Source organism: Strix aluco, chromosome 17 (assembly GCF_031877795.1).
Source record: "Strix aluco isolate bStrAlu1 chromosome 17, bStrAlu1.hap1, whole genome shotgun sequence".
Lineage (NCBI taxonomy): Eukaryota > Metazoa > Chordata > Aves > Strigiformes > Strigidae > Strix > Strix aluco.
In genome coordinates this window covers 10,393,736-10,408,893 of record NC_133947.1, presented here as the reverse complement: position 1 = coordinate 10,408,893, position 15,158 = coordinate 10,393,736, and the positions used below count along the sequence as shown (strand labels likewise).

The 15,158-nt window shown below is 38.0% G+C and overlaps 1 protein-coding gene across 12 annotated transcripts in view; it reads right to left on the bottom strand.

Moving 5' to 3' along the window:
* The window catches only part of SULF2 (sulfatase 2), a 164,223-nt gene that overhangs the window by 37,497 nt on the left and 111,568 nt on the right, over positions 1-15,158 (bottom strand). For all 12 annotated transcript variants that reach the window (XM_074843452.1, XM_074843448.1, XM_074843454.1 and 9 more), the window contains 2 exons: positions 6,866-7,017; positions 3,253-3,422 (listed from right to left, as the gene is read on the bottom strand). In XM_074843452.1, the coding sequence (XP_074699553.1) occupies positions 3,253-3,422; positions 6,866-7,017 (322 nt within the window). The remainder of the gene's footprint in view (positions 1-3,252; positions 3,423-6,865; positions 7,018-15,158) is intronic.

Genomic DNA, 15,158 nt, shown 5'->3' with positions numbered 1-15,158 from the left:
CTGGTTGATGTGAATAATTTTCAAATGAGGAAAGACTGCAGATTCACACGAAAAGGAGCTCCATGGAACGAGATGGAGAGAGACTGCAGTACAGGGTGGAGTGGTCATACCAGCTAGTACATGTAATAACAGAAGCGAGAGAACAACAGCATAAATTATCAACAGAAGTACATACCAGAGTTCCCAAGCAAAGAAGTACTCTGTCAGTCTATGCTAAAATCCACACCACTAACTTTTAGCTATTATTAGCAATGCTACACAATGCAGTATGTATGTCAACCAGTGTAAGCATTACAGTCGCACCTTCACTTTCCTTTGTGGATACAGCTCAAGAATCTGCTTACAGATTGGTCAGCGCTGCCACAAGAGGTACAGAGACACACCACATGTACTGCCTTCTGATTCTGGGACTAGGCAAAGGCCTTGTTCAGGGTACTGCTTACTGCTGTAGGGCAATTCATAAGAAGTGTTCTACCTGTGTTCTGATCCTTCCCTACCATACCCACATGACAAACAAAACAGCAACCACTGCCTACACCCCTTTATCATTGACAGATTTATCCGTCAGTGAATGATTCCCTGGAATGTGGGAACAAGGGAAAAAATGGAAAGTAGAACCAGTTTGCACATACAGTGGGGGAATGATGCACGTTCTGTATTTTTACATTTAATCTTAAACCCAGGCCAATTAAAACCCTTAAAGATTATTATTATGTAGTGCTGGGAAAATTGTTTGCAATAAGATTGGCAGTTTCTTTGCACAAGATATACATAAAATCCTATTTTATGTTCATATCCAAAAAAACCCCACAGTTCCTTAATCACAGAATGGTTTGGGTTGGAAGGGACCTTAAGGATCTTCTGGTTCCAACAACTCTGCCATGGGCAGAGACACCTTCCACTAGCCCAGGTTGCTCAAAGCCCCATCCAACCTGGCCTTGAACACTTCCAGGGAGGGGGCAGTCACAACCTCTCTGGGCAACCTGTAGCAGTGTATCACCACCAATTTTACTCCCTGATAAAGAGTCCCTCCCCATCTTTCCTGTACCCCCTTTAAGTACTAGAAGGCTACTATAAGGTCTCCCTGGAGCCTTCTCTTCTCCAGGCTGAACACCCCCAACTCTCTCAGCCTGTCCTCACAGGGGACATGCTCCAGCCCCCTGATCATCTTCGTGGCCTCCTCTGGACCCACTCGAGCAGGTCTGTGTCCTCCTTATGTTGGGGGCCCCAGAGCTGGACACAGCACTGCAGGGGGGCCTCACGAGAGAGGAGTAGAGGAGGAGAATCCCCTCCCTCAACCTGCTGGCCACACTGCTCTTGATGCAGCCCAGGACACGGTTGGCTTTTTGAGCTGTGAGTGCACGTTGCTGCCTCACAGTCACTTTTCCATCCACTAATACCCCCAAGTCCTTCTCCACAGGGCTGCTCTCAATCCACTCTTCGCCCAGCCTGTATTTGTGCTTGGGATTGCCCCGACCCATGGGCAGGACCTTGCCCTTGGCCTTGTTGAACTCCATGAGGTTTGCACTGGCCCGTGTCTCCAGCCCGTCCAGTCCCTCTGGATGGCACATCCCTTCCCTCCAGCGTGTTGACGGCACCACACAGCTCAGTGTCGTCAGCGAACTTGCTGTGGGTGCACTCAATCCCTCTGTCCATATCACCAGCAAAGATATTAAATCTATTAGACATCTACAAGATGTTAACCTACTAAGATAATTTGTTTCTTTACAAACAAAACTTGTTTCCACGAAGTGACACTTCCTGTATAATTGTTATAATTGTAAGAAGTCACCTACAGTTAAAAAAAGTTTTGTGTAACTACTTTATAATCAGGAAGATAAACTTAGTTTGCGTGAAAAATAAAACTTAAACTATGATCAAAAGAAAAATAGATGTAGTTTCTATTTTTCATTGCAGGCCTTACTCAAATCCTTCTACTATTTTTCATTTAAATAACATAATTAAGTTGTTACAGAACATTGCTTGATAAATGATTATCATCTCTGAGATACAAATGCCTTCCAAAGGAACTTCTAATAAGACTGAGGTCAATACTGGGTATAAGCTATGAGAAGTTGATCATTTGGCATTTCTGTAAATTTTCATTTCAAAGAAAATAAATGAGCATAAGACAGCAAACAAACACAAAATACTGCATTGCTGTAGATCTAGGACACAGATTCTCTTTGGTAGCACAGCACAAAATAATGAAATATTTAACTCTAAGTTATGCAATACCTAGACAATAGAACAAAGGAAGCTTTTTCTCTCAGACTATTTGAAGTAAAATGAAAAAGCTCAAATGGATTTCACTGGACTTTGGACTAGCCCTGAGCAACTTCAGCTACCAATTGATTATTATTTCCATCAGTTCTCAGTTCCTTCATAAATCCAAAATAAAACAGAATTTCCCGCCCCCCCCCCCCCCAAAAAAAAAAAAAAAAAGAAAAGCACATAGGAAGACATTTACAAATGTTGCACATCAGTGAAGGCATGAAGCCAATAATTAGAAAAATATTGGAATGTTTCCCAGTTGTGCCAAAAGGTGATTTGGAAGAATGTTCATTTTATCAGCATGTGAGGAGATGCCTGTAATGCAGCATTAGAGAGCTGTACCTGTAAAATGTCTCTGTGCTATAAACAAGAACCATCTCTTCATCGAGCTTATGAACATGTTAACTCAGGAACTGGGTGATACTGCTTCTGGGACCGACTCAAGACATTGTATTAGGTCATGTTCAGACATACCAGCTCATTCAGAAATAGCTTGTCTAATGTGGTGCTGCGAGCCTGTATTTCCTTTCTTTCCATATATGAAACAGGAGTAGTAAGTATTGCATACTATGTGATATTTGGCAATACCCATAAAATAATATAATTTATACATAAGGACAGGGAGATAGTTTCTTCCCCTGAAGAGATTACAGCCCAAGAATCAGATTTTGATCCCCCTGCTCAAAATAAAACAGTGCTTTACTTCCCAAATAGGTTGTAACAGTGTCCAATGAATTCAACATAAATCTTTCCATTTATCTCAGTGAGCTACAATTCTGAGTTCAAGATGCAACAGACATTCTCAAGATACTTGTACAAGTCTGAAGAGGCAAAAAACCCAATAATCTCAAAACTCTTCCTATACATTTATGACAAACTTATGCCAAGTGTATTATAAAGCAAACATTGTTCCCCCAAAGGTACCCAGGACTTCTATACTCCTGAACCTGGAAATGAAAGGGTTTTACTTTTTCTTACATGTGTTGTGAGGCATTAGGAAAGAGATGTGAGTACTGAGGGGCTGAATCTTCAGGGCCGTGAGGAGCAGCATGGCTTATAACCATCAGTACAGGCCTGTGAGGATACATCTTCTTTGAGATTCTGAAGAAGGTAATACTGTCATTGGTAATCAGATCAGTTAGATAATCCTGCAAGTAGAAGTAAAAGTATAATGAGATACTTGAAAAATAATTTCAAGTTGGGGAGTGAGATAGGAAGGGGAGGTCGGAGGTATTATAAGAAATAGGAAAAAAGAAGCTACTTCACTCAATGGGAGGAGGAGGGAGTAAGTTACAGATGTTAAAACTTCAAAAACTAAAATAAAATCATTCTTTCTTCACTGCCTAGAAATATGAAAAGCAAGAGCTTCCTCTCAGAAATGAATGACATTAAAGAAGTTCAGATAGGACTCTTCTCAGTGTGTGTAATTACATTATTAAGATCACAATACTAAATACAATGACCAGGTATTAATAAAAAAAAAATAGAAAATTACAGGTCAATTTCTTTGCTTTTTGGTGTCAATACCTTCAAGGTGTATAGTCCGATGTTACATCATAAAAGTGCTTTGAAAATCCAAATGGCTTGATGCTAATTTTTCTTAACCTCCCTGTGAACCAGAAGTCACTAAAGCTAAAAGATGCTGGGCTATTTGGACCAAAAATTTCATTCAATATTACAGACACAGTGACAATCTGATAGAGATATAGCTCTATCAAATAAATTGCTGACAATTTAGAAAACTTCCTTTGGAAGATATGGACTATCTTTCCATTTTCTAAAAAGTATCATTATCATTACTCTGATATCTACTGGAGCTATATGGATTGAAGACAGTATTTTTAATGACAAGCCATGTTCTCAGGCTGCATCACAGGGAATCCGCAAATACAAAACACCCCTCAAACATGAGTAGCATATGAAATTGCACCTTTAAAAAACAAAATAACAACTGTCATGTCACAGCTGAATGTAAAATCAGACATGACATCTGCCTGTGGTCAAGTGAACAAGCTGTGGTACTTTTGGATTGCATCTCCTTTTAAGTACAGCTTTCTGTCCATGGTTCATATGCTTGCTCCTCTTCACCACTGCCCGTGTCCTTGATTCAAGGAGCCAGCTTATCATTCATCAAAGGAAGCCTTTTTCATTGACTGTATATACTTTCCCCAAGTTATTTCCTGTGCATCCCAGAACAAGGCTGGCAAAATCTCCATTTGTAATTTTACACATTGGTCCCAACATGAGACATGTCTGTTATGAAACTGCCATGATTACGACTATTACTGATATGATATTTTCACTCATTAAAGCAGGTGGAAATATGCATAATTCCATCAAAGTTAACTGAAGGACTTCCATTCACAAGCATATGCAGGGGAAGGGTGAATGTACAATAAGTCAGACCAAAGCAAAACTGACTTCTGAACATACTTTCAATACCTGAGACCATACTCATAGCTGAGAGAATACTGGAGTGCTCTCAAAAATGCACTGACATTTATCTAAAATGTGCCTGTTCTTTAAGCTGGTTGGTCACTTACTTAAGTGTGTAACTCATCTTTGATTTAGCCATTACAAGAGCATAGTTTTCAAACTTCATTTTGAAGATGAAGGTTTTCACCTTCACTGAAATTTAATGCTGCAAAACCAGTGTTTACCAGGCCAAAAGACCAAACAGAAACATTTCCCTTAACTGATTTCTTTTTTTTAAAGCTCCATATTGTAAAGGTTGTAGTAGACTCTGCGAAACTAAAAATTCATCTGAAAAAGTTGACACAAACTGAAAAAGAAAGCAGAATATATCCTGTTAGAAAATCTGAAAGAATTTGCAAAGATTTGATTCTATGAGGATAAATGCTTAGCAGTTGCTTTGGAGGACTGAATCAGTATTGGGCTTTTTTCTAGTTTTTCAGTGGCACATAATTAACATTAACTATGTCAACAGACAGGGCTAAAAAAAATAATCTTTTATATTATATTGTTCATTGCTGGAAAATTAAGTTTCCAGCAACAAAAATCACAGGAAAGAAAGAGAAGCAGTCTTATATTTCAGCTTCTCTTTGCTCATTTGAACTCCGGTGTTAACATCAAGTGCTGTTGCTGTGCACACTATCATCTGTTTATTACCATAGCTGTGTTTATGCAAGAATATGCAGATTATCAAAAGATTTATATTTTCATCAGACTTTTTTTAATTCATTACCAAACTCAGTAAGAAAAACTAAACCAAATGAAAACCTAAACATTTGTAAGAATTGCATACACAAAACAGTGAGGATATTGGAACATAAAGTTCCTTGCTGGCTCCTTGGTATAACAGGGAACAGTGCCCTGTAAATCACTTCCCTGACATTGTACCATGTAAGATATATTTCCATCATAACATTTTTGGTACGTGGCTGTAAAGATTAGTGCTCTCATTTTTCATAGATCAGAAAGGAAATAAAAGCCGAATAATTCTGTACATCAGTTGCCCCTTCCTCTTAGCAGCTGGTAATAGAAAAGGAAACCCTAGAAGCCTGTTAAGTTTTTACCTTTCAACACAAAGTACATTCAATTAAAAATGGCAAATAGGGGAGGGGAAGGGCAAAAATCACACAGACATCAACCTTTTAAAGGAAAAAACTGACTGTGAACACATTGGTGATGAAACACAAATATGGAGGCAGGATTTGTGCTCAATAAGAGAAAGTGAACCGAGTTCCTGTTAAGCAAATACACCTTACAGATTAGAATCACTCCAGACTGAGTCAACTTCATGTCATACACTAGTTAAAACACAGCAGTTTATGGATAAATTTATTATTGTACTTCAGAGACAATTCAGGCCATTTCAGGAATTCACAAAAGATAACATGTTTGACTGAAATAAACATACTCATGACTGCAAACAGGTAACTTTGAGCTGTAACATGTGCTAGATGAGGAAAAAAACAATACTGCATTTGACAATTATCATCAAGCATTTTAGTAAGTTTGGCCAGGGTATAACATCCTTGCAAGGATATTAGGAAACATATGTGCCTGTAACAATGGACAGAGACGTAAATTTAATAGTTAAACTCTCCACTCATTCAGAATTATCACAAGATATACCATATTATGAATTCTCTATCATATTATGGCTGTGAAACAAGTTCCTTAAACTAACAAAAAAAGATGGGTCTAGCTGGAAGGAACTGGATTCTTATCTCATTTACGCTGTGTAACTCCAACTGGAGTCAGTTCTATACCAGGGGAATAGATGACAATCAGACTCAGCACACAATAATTAAAGTACAAAGCACAGAAATAGTTACCATGCAGCATTTAAATGCATTTTCACATCTTCAGCTCATAATACATAATACAGTCTCAGGACATTTTGTTTGCTTCCATTGCTGCTAACAATGTTTTCAGTAACATGACCCTCCAGGAATGGGAGATAACGAAAAGTCCAAACACAAGCCTATTGGGTTGTAGCTAATGTTACATGTACCAGCTTTCAAGTATGTAAAGAATTCTTTTGTTAAACTGAAACCATAAAGCACAGCTTTCTTGCAGTCATGTCCAAATGTTAAAAAAATAGAAATAAATCAGTAGGACCTACCCTGGCATAGTCATATCCATGCTTCTCCTTCACTCCATTTCTACAGAGTGTGTAGTTGTAAAATCGAGAGTTTTTAAGTAATCCAACCCATTCTTTCCAGCCAGGAGGTACGTAGGAGCCATTGTATTCATTAAGGTATTTTCCAAAGAAAGCTAGGGGGAGAAAAACCAGAAGCATAGTAAGAAGGCATTACAGAAACACCTCAAAGACACCATATTTAACCCTATTCTTTCCTTTGTGTCTCTTCTGAGAGGAGCTTTGTTTTCTTCATTCTGATACATTTAAGATAAGAGATAAATTCTGAATTATAGGTTTGCCCATGTTTTGTTAATTTCAGAGCTCCATAATGCAGATCTTTTGATTTACAACCTGACTACATATGAGAGAAACTGGACCAATTACCATTATATTTTCTTTAGTGCCTACATTCAGAGTCAGATGAACAAAACAGAGAATGCTTAAAATAGTGCCAGTTGCCACATTATCTCATCCTACTCTGAATCACCCAATTTAGCTACATTTTTCAATTAGGTTACACCCATTTAAGCCATTTCCACCTAAGGAACTGGTAGAAGCAGTGAGGTCACTAATAGGAGGCTGGCTTGGGAGAAATGGTGATAAATGACGATCATAAATATGATGTGATTTTAAACTTGCTGCACAGAAGAAACGAAGCAGCAGCCTGTTTGGCAGAACAAGTGCAGAATGAGTACAAGCATTCTTACTGAACACAGGGCAGGCATTTGAGCCATCCTCCCAGAAGAGCTATGTATATGCTAGCCTTGTTCTGTAAGCCACAAGTACACAGACACAAACTATTTTCCAGAAAACGGTTAAGGAAAATGAAAAGCATTAGATTCCTACGAGAAGAACACGAATTCTCTGAAGTACGTGATGTACCCACTGATGCTTTCACACTACTCCAGTAAAAAAATAAATAATTTAGATGAACATATTTTTCAGTATTAGTTTGTATATCGCCACTATGCAATTACACGGTACTGGAAGACTCCGTTCAGCTAGCTAGTTTTTTAAAAGCTTAAAGGCAAAATTCTGCCCTTGGGTCTGCAGACTGCACCACGATTCAGCAGCTGAATTTTCATGATCAGAGCTCAGATCTCAATTTTTGAATGGTCTGGCAATACAAGTTAGGATTACCATAGTGACTAGCACAAAGATCTTTACACTTGTTCCAACTGCCATTACAAATATTTTTAATCCAGAAGCACATAGCGTCTGCAGCATCTCACGCTGGCCATCAGTGAACATCTGTGCTTCTGTAAAGACAACAGAATATCTGAGATTCTGTTGTTAGATCTAGATTAAACCTCACCTCATAATCTATGTGATTTGACCACAGAATTCACAGTTCCTAGGTTCTTAAAAGAATTTTTGTGTGACTGATTTTAAGTGACTGATAAGCATGCTGCAAAAAAGAATTGGTTTCACTGTCCTTAACTACCTCATGACATCTTCTTTAACCAAGCAAAGTAAACTAGCAGCAAGATCTACTCCACTGTAGATGAAAACCATCACATTACTCAGGGAGTGCATTTATACAGTATATACACTTTTTCAAATGATTTTGCTTTATGAACAACTTCTAAATTTTAAAGAATGAAAGGCAACTCAGAGCTGTTATGGGTAATAATGCAATACGGATGCATATATTTTCTTGTCAGAGTAACAATGAACACAGGATTCAAACACCGACCACTGTCTACAGCAGCAGGTATGCACAAGGCAGTCCAAAGCCTTTTGTCCCCCATTCAACGTATTATATCCAAACAGAGATATATTTGGCATTTCTGCTCACGGGAACCAACCCATTCCTAAAACCTCTGGCTGAGCCAGCTGAAGAATTCAGGAAAGAGGTATTCTGTAAAGAATTACTTCATTGTTATTCTGCAGAGGCATTAAAGGAAAGTCTGGCAGAAGTTCCTTCCCGCACCTTTTGCATACCCTCCATTGTACATTCAGGATGTCTTTATAATCTTTCATGGATGTCAAAGTGCTTTAAATAATTTTCTCTGCTGCTATCTTCCGTGTCACATCTTTTTCTTTTCTCCCTCCTTCTCAGCTGTTTAAAGGCTTGTTATTCAAAAAATTTTAAACGTCACTCCTCTGCAGTACAAAATATTGGGTTACAATAAAGCTCTCTTGACGGTGGTGGAAGATTTTGATTTTGAATTGTAAAGATTCTCTCTAACACAATTTTTCCCCTCATCAGATTAGTTCACCACCAGAGACAGCTGCTCACTAGAGTACACACGCCTTTGGTACATCCAATTTCAAACTGCTCCAAGATTTCATTAATAAACATCCACAGAGGCTGCTGTTTGACATGCTCAGCCGTGTTCCTACACCCAGTCTATGAAACAATCATTAAAAAACATTCAAGTGGCTGCTTTTAATAAGTGCATTAAGAATGTGATTTTCCTTTGCTTTAAATACTATACAATGTAGTTTCTCCTAAGACTACATAAAACAGGATATGCAAGAATTGAGTCCCGTGTACACTGTAACCACTTCCGCAGGGGTTCATATCCTTCTGAGGTTCTTTTCTCAGTCTTGTGCCCTTCAATGATAAGCACCTGGAAAATTCTTTGGATAGAGTGGAATTTTTACAAGAGGTTTTGTTTTTTAAACTCTTCCTGTTAAGGAAAAAAAATTGCACACAAGAGAATTTTCCCCGTGCTATCAGTTAATACAAAGGTCTGCCCTGAATGTAACTCAACCACAAATACATCAAGGCCACAGCTCACTGCATAAAAATAAGATCTAGCATATTGTCAGATGTAGTGTAAAAGCACAATCAAAACAACAGTCATCAAGGCATCATTTACCACCATTGGATATGTTCAAACTAGGTCTGTCATCCATATAATCTACCAAACTCTACATGTTTGTTGGGTTTTTTTTCCCCCTTTCTTAAAAAACTAATTCTTTTTCTAATACCTACCTAAAAATACTTATCATAACTAAAATTAATCTACAAAGGATATTCACAAAATGTCACATTACATTGAAAACAAAGATAATTCAGGATGCATCAATAAAATGATGCAGGGGATCATTCATCCCTTTTCATTCCATACAGACTGTCCAACACTGGGAGTTGGATATAACAGACCATCTTCAGTTCTCAAACCAGATACAGGTATGCAGTGGAAGTCAACAGTGTAAAACTGCTAGATCAGATTTAGATACAGAATTTCAGTCTTTCATTCAGTTTCCTTTGGCAGCTCTGGTTCTGATCAGTTAAGTCATCTGTTTAGACACAGTTTTGGTAACTACTGGCCAAGATCACTTATCCATTCCTCGAATAACCTGTTTAACAGTATGATGATAGAATTTATGTCAATTTATTAAATAAAGTCAGAAGGAAATCAAGAAAGGAATGTATGAGAGGAGTACTGGTAATAACTTCCTGATGTTGGTACGTTACATCCTGTTGAGCAGCAGTGAAAGATAAAGCTCTTGCTATGCATAAAGTCAAGGCAGGCTATGCACTAGAAAAAGATACTCCATGCATGCATCAACCTTAGCCTGGCTTCAGGGGAACCTGATAACCTTTTCACCTGCAAGGAGATCATAGAGAAGACAAAGCCAGGCTCTTCACGGCAGTACCTGGTAGAAGGACAAGAAAGAACCAGAATAGATTGAAACAAGTAAGGTTCAGCCTGGATGTAAAGAAAAGCTTTTCACAAGGAGAAGAGTCAAAGAGTGAAACAGGTTGCTCAGAAACTCCAATCCTTGGTGTTTTCCAAGACGAGACTGGATAAAGCCCTCAGCAACATGACCTGGGGCAGGCTTTGAGCAGGTGATGGAAGAGAGACCACCTGAGGTCCCTTCCAACCTGCATTAGTCTGTGATCCTATGATGGACTAGGTGACTTATGAGGCCCATCTTCAGCTAAATATACATGATTCTAGGATTTTAGAATTTGGGAATATATTTGTAAATATTCAAATATTCATGCTCTCATAATAAATCCTGAAGCTGAGAAAAAGTAAAATTCAGCTTTTTGTTACTCCTGGACAGCAAGCTCAGTATTTATACCACACATCAGTCCTCCTGGAGTCTTCTCTTCATATCCTTCATGCTACTTAGCTCTATCCACCTATTAGCACCCCATTAAGCTGCACTTATCACCATGACTATGAAGTTAAACTCAAGTTTTAAGCTGTTAAACCTCTACATTTAAACATGAATATTGTACATTAAGTACTTTAAAGATGTATTTAAAGCACTGGTTTTCTGACATATTTCAACAGTCAGCTTTCCAGGTATTAACTTAAGTTTTGAGCTGTGAGTCTTAGTTACTCATAGGAATTTGTTTGCCCCTTTAAAATCTTTTACTTCTATACCTCAAACCAGTTTTCCCCAGCTCAAAATTAACAATTAGCTACATTTGAGCAATCCCTTAGTTTTGGACTGGGGGAAGGGAAGACATTTCTGATCTTATTTCTGCTGTATATCTAGCAAAAATTACTTTCTGTACTTTTTGTCCTCTAAGAGACAATCAGAGGAAAGCAGATGAGAAAGCACTCTCAGCATGGCTAAGTAGGCATGTAACAAGCAGTAAGCCCAAAGGTCAAGTCAGCTTTGCATTCACATCATGGCCAAATACACTCTTAAACTGACAATGTGCAATGGAATAAACCCAGTGAAATTAATGGATTTACAGTAGAGGTATGGGGGGGTCTTAGATAAAGTCCTGTAATTTAGTATTAAATTTTGTTCCATGGGAAAGATTTTTCAAGAGACAACAGTTCTCATTAGGTATCAAAATAACTGATGAGATTTTCCAAAAATCAGTAACTCCCAAGCGCTGAAGTCACCTGAACAGAACAGTCCCAGTTGGCACCTTTAGTAACAACAGGAACTATGACACTACTGCGAAGATTAGAAGATACGGCACTAGTATTGACACCTCAATAATTGCAGTAAATCTAATGGGTTGCATAAAACATACTGTAAGGTCCTAAATATTATTTTTAAGGAGGAAAAGAGGGGCTTAAGACCACATTTTGTTCTTAGATCCCTTTAGTTCCATCAGTTTCAGGATGCTAAGGAAGACTGGGCTCCAAGTACTTTTTTGCTATTTCTTTTCTTTTGTATGTCTGCAACAGTCCTTGAAATGATGAATTCATTGAAGTACTTAACCACTTAGGCTAAGGAGAGAAGTACAAGTGTACACACACACACATTTTACTTTAGTCCACTGCACATGATGGCCCAATTCTTCTCTAACCTTCAGTACACTGACAGCACAAAATTTTCTTAAAGATCACATACTTCATCCACATCACAGGGACATAAAAAGAATAGTACTAAAGGCAAGAGCCTTTACATGCACAGCTCTTTTCTGTAATGGGAATAAAAGTTATCATTACAATTCATGAAACATATTAGTTGTAAAAACCATGTTGTACAGTGACTGGTAACCACTGCAGTTAAAATAGCCTACAGGCTTCCTTGTTATGCCAGGGGACTAGTCTGATCTCTAGCAGGACAAAGGCAATGCACAGTAATCTTTATGACACCTTTGTTCCTCTTCCTGAATTTGCATTGCACATTCCTCAGTTGTGGCCAAGGATCAGTGCCAAGATCTATTTAATGAATCAGGGGAATTGGCTGAAGGGGAGCAGATGAAGCCAAATAAAACAAAAGGACTCAAACCAAATATTTTGAAATGGTCAACAAGGAATCAAACTGAGGAATGCTGACAGTGAGCCAAGTCTTGCTTGCCCTTCTCAGGTGAGCAAATTCCCAATGGAACTGGGGCCAAAACCCCCTTTCCCTAATGCCTGTGGCACAGCTTACAAAAGTTTAAACACAACTAGAATTGTAAGGCATAAATATCTTTCTGAACATCCTTCTCACACACACTCTGAAAGTTAAAGGAAAAAAAGAAACTAGAAATGGCCATCTTTGTATCATTATACCAGGCAGCGCAAGAGGAAGCAGGAGTGCTGGCTGGCTACGTGGTTTAGAACTACTCTAGAACACAGCTCACTATCGCTAGTCAGTCTGCTCATATTCCTTGGTGGCCAATCGTGACCATTCAGATTTTCCACAAAATGTTTCCTAACATCAAAACCACCACCACCAGACATTTTATTAAAACTCTGCCATAGGTATCACTCCCCCCTTTTTACGTATCATGGTCACAGAAGAATCTTAACCTTTTTAATCTTCTCTCATCTCATGCAACATTTCCTCCTCCACACATAAAAAACAAAAGCCTCCCCAACAGTGGATTGTCAGACCTTTTTTAATAACGAACAGTCCAAGGAAAAGCTTATCTTGCTTAACACTGAATCTTTACTAAAATACCAAAGTCTGCACAATGCTATTTGGGCCAACTCCAAAAAAATTTAATTTAGAGCAATTTTGTCTATAGGATTTGAAGAAAACCCGATTGCCAAGTTTCCGGGAGCTACTGAGATATGCTGTGCAAGAAGAAATATTTGCTGTATTTTAACCAAGTTGGTTTTTCTCCACCTAGCAATAAACTTGGAAGAACAGCACTAAAAGCATTAGTTCATAAATAAAAACAATAAAGTCTTACTCAATCCAATTAGGAGAAGAGTCCAACCCTGGTTCAATATAACCACAGAATTGCTTTCAACAAGATATTTACTGAAAGAGAAGAAATCTAGGTTTTACAGCAGTTTATTGTGTGTACCTTTGGCTTTTGACAAAAAAAAAAAAATTTGACACTCCTTTTTTTTCCAAATACCCAGTCACTTCTTAGTCCTGCAATGCATCCATCTCATAAATATAGACAGTCCTCCCATGCATAACATATACACAAGGATGGAAAGTGCCATTATCTCTAACTCGGATGACGAGACAAAGGTCTCAGGGCAGTACTCATGCTACTAAAACATACAAAAAGACATGAATATATTCCAATTCAGAGAAATTGGAATTCAACTTCCAGAAGCTGGAATTAGAATTTAGTTGCAAAGTTTATACTGTAGGCACTGGCGAGTCTTTGAAGTCATCACTGTTCTCCTATGAGATTTATTAGACGGTGGCATACAGCCTATACTTCTATCTTAGAACCTCCATATCACTAAGCTTTTCCAGTGCCCACTAAATTGTGTATCACTGCTGTACAGGGCAAGTATATAACCACATGGACCACACAGAACACTCACACCTTCAGGCATATAGGAAAGGCCACTTAGGAAAACTGTATTCAGTAAATTACATTACTAAATTAAATGTTATGATTTTTGAAAGACTTCTGAAAAAAACCCCAGCATTCTAAAAAAGCAATGAAAAAAGAATGCAAGAATATATCAGAAGGACTTAAATTTCTAGCGGGATAAAACAAAATATCTTAAATTGGAGTGAGAAGGAGGGAGCCTCTTCTGATTTTTGGCTGATAAGCTACTTAGTATTGAACACAAATGACACTGGAAGGTGAAAAACTTAACAGGCCAATATGTTCTTTTAATTTGTAAGTACTGCCATCCCCGAAGATCTAAACTAACAAAGATTTAAAAAATATTTTCACAATATGCAAATACTGTTTAGCTTTTAGCTGGTTCTAATGCTATGAAATGATAATCCTATTTCTGAAGAAGTACCAAGCTATGAATTACTTCTTGCTTGAAACAATAAATCAGTATGACAAAGCCATTACACTTTAAATGCTAGAATTGGCATCCTATCAGAAGAGCACATCATAGTAGGCGGAAAGAAAAGGTTGAGGTGTTTCTCACAATCTACATTTTATGTTGAAAACAGATAGATTTAGGGGAAGAAATAAGAGAGAGAGTAAGAAGAAAACAAAATATGACTGGAAATAAGGGAGCCACAGACATTGGCTTACTTCTGTAGTTGTGGATGCCTTCATCTCAGACTCCTGGGAAAGCTTTATTGGATTGCAAACTAGCTTGTGGATTTTACTCAGTGAGTTATTCACAGAAGTGTATATATTCCTCGTCAGGATAGTTAAAACATGCATTAAAAAACATAAAGCTACATGCAGAAGACAGGTGATGAAACAGTAGCTGTATAGAGAAGTTTCACTTTTACAACCTCTGCATAATCCTCAGGAGACCACAGCTCTACTTAATGTGTTCTCAAGTTATCATGCATTATAGTGTTTAAAGTGAAGTTACTGATGTTCAATTCGTAGAAACAAAGGCAAAAGATGCATGCATGTTTGACTTGAAACCAACTTACAGAACTGAAGTTAAAGCTGAGAGAAGAAAAAGAATAAAAGAAAAAAGTCTTTAATGCACAAGGCAGGAAATCCAGAACTGTCTTT